The following is a 5,002-nucleotide window of genomic DNA, read 5'->3' as shown; positions in this document are numbered from 1 at the left end:
ATTCGTCAAGTAAAATGTCAATCATGAATTAAAATCATAGTGCACCAATCACAATACTTGTGCCTTCTATTTTGCCTCAAAAATTAATTTTAAAGCTTCGCTAGTTATAGGGTAAATTTATTCTGCAATCATTGAACTTTTTGCGAAATTATTGAAAACTTTACTTTGTCTTAATCAGATAACAAAACTTCAATTTAGTTATAATTGAGTCCCTGGACTTCAATTTTGGTTTCAAAATTCACGACTCCTTCACCTACTACCGCTCAATTTTATAAAAATCGCCCAATCGATAGTTATGGCCCAATGCATTTTTCACGTAGGATTTGTGTATGTCAATTCACCACTACATTACATCATATAACTGTTAAAATTTAAAAAGACGCATTCTAATATAAAGATATTGTAACCTCTCATTTTATAATTTCTATTTCTAGATATCACGTAGCGATTATGTAATAGATCAATTAAGCACCGTTTGTCTCTCTTTAATATAGGACTCTTAAAACCTTTGTTTGGACTCCATTTTAGTTGTAATGCACGTTTCTTGTTATTCTTTTCAACCACACATTTTCAATAAAGTAGTATTATATGTAAATCCAAAATTTCTCATTCTCTTTTAACCACACATCTTTAAAAAATCACTATTCCAAAATATATTTTTTCTTTGAAAACACTAAATTTAACCGAGTCCAAACATGGGTTAATTCTCATACTTATTTTTAATCACACATTCATATAATAAAATATCTTATACATAAATCTAAATTTTTTCTACTTTTTAACTGTATATTCTCTAAAAAAAAATAAAAATAATGACTATTTGATAGGATCAAGGTACAAACGTAGTATCAGGGACAATAGTGACGAATGAATATAGGTCCTATTTAGTTTGAATTGAAATCTAAATTTTAATTTAAGTTAAAGTTAACAATTAATTTTAATAATATATTTCAAAAGATACACGACATTTCAATAACACATTTGATATATTTTTATTAAAATCTACTAAAAATTTAAATTTAATCTCCACCAAACAAAGCATAACAATAAAATTCGAAGAATAATACTATTTATATATAATAGAATTACATGATGATTTAATTCAGATGAGGTGTCAAAAAGACATATTGAAGAATTTTTTTATTTGCTAGAAGAAATTCTGACTCAATTATATTATATTATGTATCTGTAAACCAGTCATTATGTACACATAATACAATCAAAATTCACTGAAATTTAAGGACTCCTTTGAACAATTTAATAAATCTGGGTTTATGAGATTCCAAAAACATAAGGTGGGATGCAAAGATCCCATTTGGACGGCAGAAAGATCCAATGGAGAAAAGCCAACCCAAATAAGAGACTCATTCTTACAACTAAGAGCCAGTCAGTGAGGTTGCCCGTTGCCTAGTCTCATTCGCCAACCCAAAATTAAATGTTGAGAGAGAGAACACGTGGATTTCCCGTGTGTTGACCGTTGACACGATTCAGTCTTAGAAAGACCGTGCCATTGGGGGAAATATCTTACGCGACTTACTTCCTTACTCGCAGCTCAACTGCGTGATGTGCAACTGCTTTCTTTTATCCATTTTTTTTTATAAATAATATAGATACAAAAATAATTAAAATGATGTTTTAAATTGATAAAGTCACCTTTTTTTTAATTATGTCATATTTTGGCCTTTATTTCTTAAAATTTATTTTTCAATTACATATTTCATGGGTTCAAAATTTTTATTAATTTTTCAATCATATATTTTATCAATTTTTGTCAAAATATATTAAAAATCTATGTTTTATCAAAACCAAACCAATGCTATATATGGGTCCCGTTTGGGAGTGATTTTAAGAATTGATTTTTTGACCGTTAGGAAAAAAGTGAGGACCACCTATGAAGAAAAAATCAAAATTTATTATTAAAATCGTGAAATAACTGTCAAAAAATCAAATTTTTAGAATGAAAAATCAGTCATAAATGGGGCCATGACAAGTTAATTAAATCGATAATTTATAAAAAAATTGAAAATTGTATCCATTTTAAAATTAACTTCATCCATATATCGACTCAGTGAATATATAAGTTATTTGATATTTCTTGTTCTTTACAAGTCACAAATTTGTACAATTTTTGTCATCGTATCATTTATCTAGATTATTAAAAAATATTTTCAACAAATAAAATTTTTGACAATTTCTTCCACACATGAAGTGTAACGGTCAAATCTGGGAGCGTGAAAACCAAGAAATTGTCTCGTCTTGTTAAACGACGGTGTATGCGTCTATTTCCATCCCCCCCCACTACAATATAAAGCAAAAGTTTTCTTTACACACACAGAAAGTTCTTTCGTTGCACAGATAAAAAGAGGAAAACCAGCTAACGGAAACAAGAAGAAGAAGAAAAAAACTGAAAAAGATTAACCATGCCTTGCGCCATAGCTGCAGTATCAAGCTCCCCAATATTCTCCCCGTCCCCGCGAAAAATCTCACCGATTTTCTGCAAGCCTGCAAGCTCGCCGCCGCCGCCGTGTCTATCTCCGTCGCCGTTAACCCTTAAACACTTCAGGAAACCGTTCAACAGCAAGGATGAAAATTTAATAGAAGAAGAAGAAGCGACATCAAAGCTAGCCGCTTTAAAGAGGAAACGACCGGCGAGGATTAATATTCCGGTGATGGATATGGGATTTGATACGATGCCGGATATGGATTTGGATAGGTTGAGTGAAGTGGAGGTGGAAGGAGAAGGGTATTCTTTGTATTGTAAGAGAGGTAAAAGGGGTGGTGCTATGGAGGATCGGTACTCTGCTGTTATGGGTCTTCAAGGGGATTATAAACAGGTCAGTTTTTATGAACAATCCATCTACTTATTTATAATTTTTTGGGGCAATTTTTATTTGCTTATATAAATAAAGAACTGGTAAAAGAAAACTATTGAGAAAAAAAAAAAAAGGGTTTACACTCTGTGTTCTCTTTGCACTCAAAAGGCCGTTAAAATTAAATAAAACCTAGAAAAGAAAAGAACCTGAATTGGACTATCAAGAATAGAATCTAAATTGGGGGTTTCGATTTTCAGGCTTTCTTTGGTGTATTTGATGGACATGGAGGTGCAGGAGCTGCAGAATATGCAGCAAAGAATTTGGATAGGAACATTATGAAGGAAGTGGAAAGGAGGACAAGTGAAGAGGAAGGAATTGAGAAGGCAGTGAAGAAGGGATACCTAACCACGGACATGGAGTTTCTCAAGGAAGATTTGCGTGGTGGGACTTGTTGTGTTACAGCATTGATACACCGAGGGAATCTAGTCGTCTCAAATGCTGGGGATTGTCGTGCTGTTATGAGCCGAGTAGGAGAAGCCCAAGCCCTCACAATTGATCATAGGCCTTGTAGAGAAGATGAAAGAGAGAGGATTGAGAGCCTGGTAAGGATCGGTCTTTCTTGTCTATTTGATCACTGTGACCGGTATTGTTTCTGATTGGTTTTTTGAAATTGCTTTATCTAGGGTGGCTATGTGGATTATTGCCATGGTGTTTGGAGAGTACATGGATCTCTTGCTGTATCGAGAGCAATTGGAGATCGCCATCTTAAACAATGGGTGACAGCCGAACCGGTGACTAAAGTCGTAAAGATCATACCAGAATACGAATTTCTAATCCTTGCTTCTGATGGACTCTGGGATAAGGTAAAGTAAATCGATGAAAACTGTTTAGTTGATTTCATTGGTGAAACTTTTTTCAATGGAAGTGATAAAATTCTAAAAATGCTCTCATACTCCCTTTGCAGGTCAGCAACCAGGAAGCAGTAGATGTTGTCCGTCCTTTATGCGTAGGCATTGACAAACCAGAACCATTTTCCGCCTGCAAAAAGCTCGTTGATTTGTCATTATCAAGAGGATCTGCAGATGATATTAGCGTTATGGTGATTCAGTTAGCGCACTTCATTCAATAACTACGATGAGAGTAACTCAGAGGGTATAGTTTTTCCCGCTTATCCATGTGGATCCTCGAATATCTTCTGCTTAATTTATCGGCTAGTTGTTGGAGTTCTAAGCTTACACCAGCTTCGTCTTGGACGTGTTGGCCATGTCACCTGCCGAGAAGAGATTTTGCCAGCAGCAGCAAGAGAAGAGGGTGTGTTGATATACCGATCACATTTTTTTTTTTTTGGCACATTCTAACTTAATATTAGTGATAAATTTTTTAACAGTAGAAAGAAAATTGTACACGAGTTGCGACCTTTTTCGAATAAATTCTTTACGCAGCCTTCAACTTTACACACCTTCAAATTTGTGGGTTCTTTTGCGATATCATCAATTCATGTGAACGGCAGATGGATCAATACTGCAAGATTTCGCAATTTTGTAGCAGCCATCAGCTTTTAGCTCATTGGAAAGGTTCAGGCTTGAGCTTGATGTGATATCATCAATTCATGTGAACAGCAGATGGATCAATAACGCAAGGTTTTGCAATTTTGTAGCCGCCATCAGCTGTTGGCTCATTGGAAAAGGTTCAGGCTTGAGCTTCTGGTGGCGCACAGCTCAACATAAAGGGGGGAATGGGAATTCATCCATCGTTTGATGATGATAAGAGGGGCTGATTATGTCACTATTTGAGCCCCATTTTTCAACAATACGTTTGTCATATAAAATAATTTTACACGTAAATTTAGAATTTTTCATATTTTTCAATCACACATTTTTTAAAAATCACTATAATAAAATTTATTTTCCCAACAAATTGGCTCAAACAAATTCTATATATCACATCAAAATTGACAAATTATTGTTTGGGCAAAATTTCCAGTTAACTAGTTTCAAATCAATTCCTTTGGTGAGCTAATGGTCAAGTTTGACAGCTGCTTACTATTTCTTTGGGGAAGAGGGAGGCGCTTCACTGATTGACATACAAAGATTCTAAAGTATGTTTCACGTCTAGCCTCTGTTCAGTGGAGAATGATTCTATTTTCAAGTAATAGTTAAAAATTAATTTTAATCATATACTTTATGAAA

General features: G+C 34.1%; 1 protein-coding gene across 1 annotated transcript; it reads left to right on the top strand.

Moving 5' to 3' along the window:
• The first annotated feature begins 2,336 nt into the window (after nt 1–2,336).
• Nucleotides 2,337–4,269, top strand: LOC111403034 (probable protein phosphatase 2C 25). Its single transcript, XM_023031379.1, has 4 exons — nt 2,337–2,834; nt 3,071–3,415; nt 3,497–3,676; nt 3,778–4,269. Exons 1-4 carry the CDS (start codon nt 2,421–2,423, stop codon nt 3,940–3,942), a joined length of 1,104 nt encoding a protein of 367 aa, XP_022887147.1. The 5' UTR covers nt 2,337–2,420; the 3' UTR covers nt 3,943–4,269.
• The last annotated feature ends 733 nt before the right edge of the window (nt 4,270–5,002 follow it).

Source organism: Olea europaea, chromosome 11 (genome assembly GCF_002742605.1).
Source record: "Olea europaea var. sylvestris chromosome 11, O_europaea_v1, whole genome shotgun sequence".
NCBI classification, from domain to species: Eukaryota; Viridiplantae; Streptophyta; class Magnoliopsida; order Lamiales; family Oleaceae; genus Olea; species Olea europaea.
The sequence above is the reverse complement of the archived record's forward strand: the minus strand, read 5'-3'. Positions and strand labels throughout refer to the sequence as shown.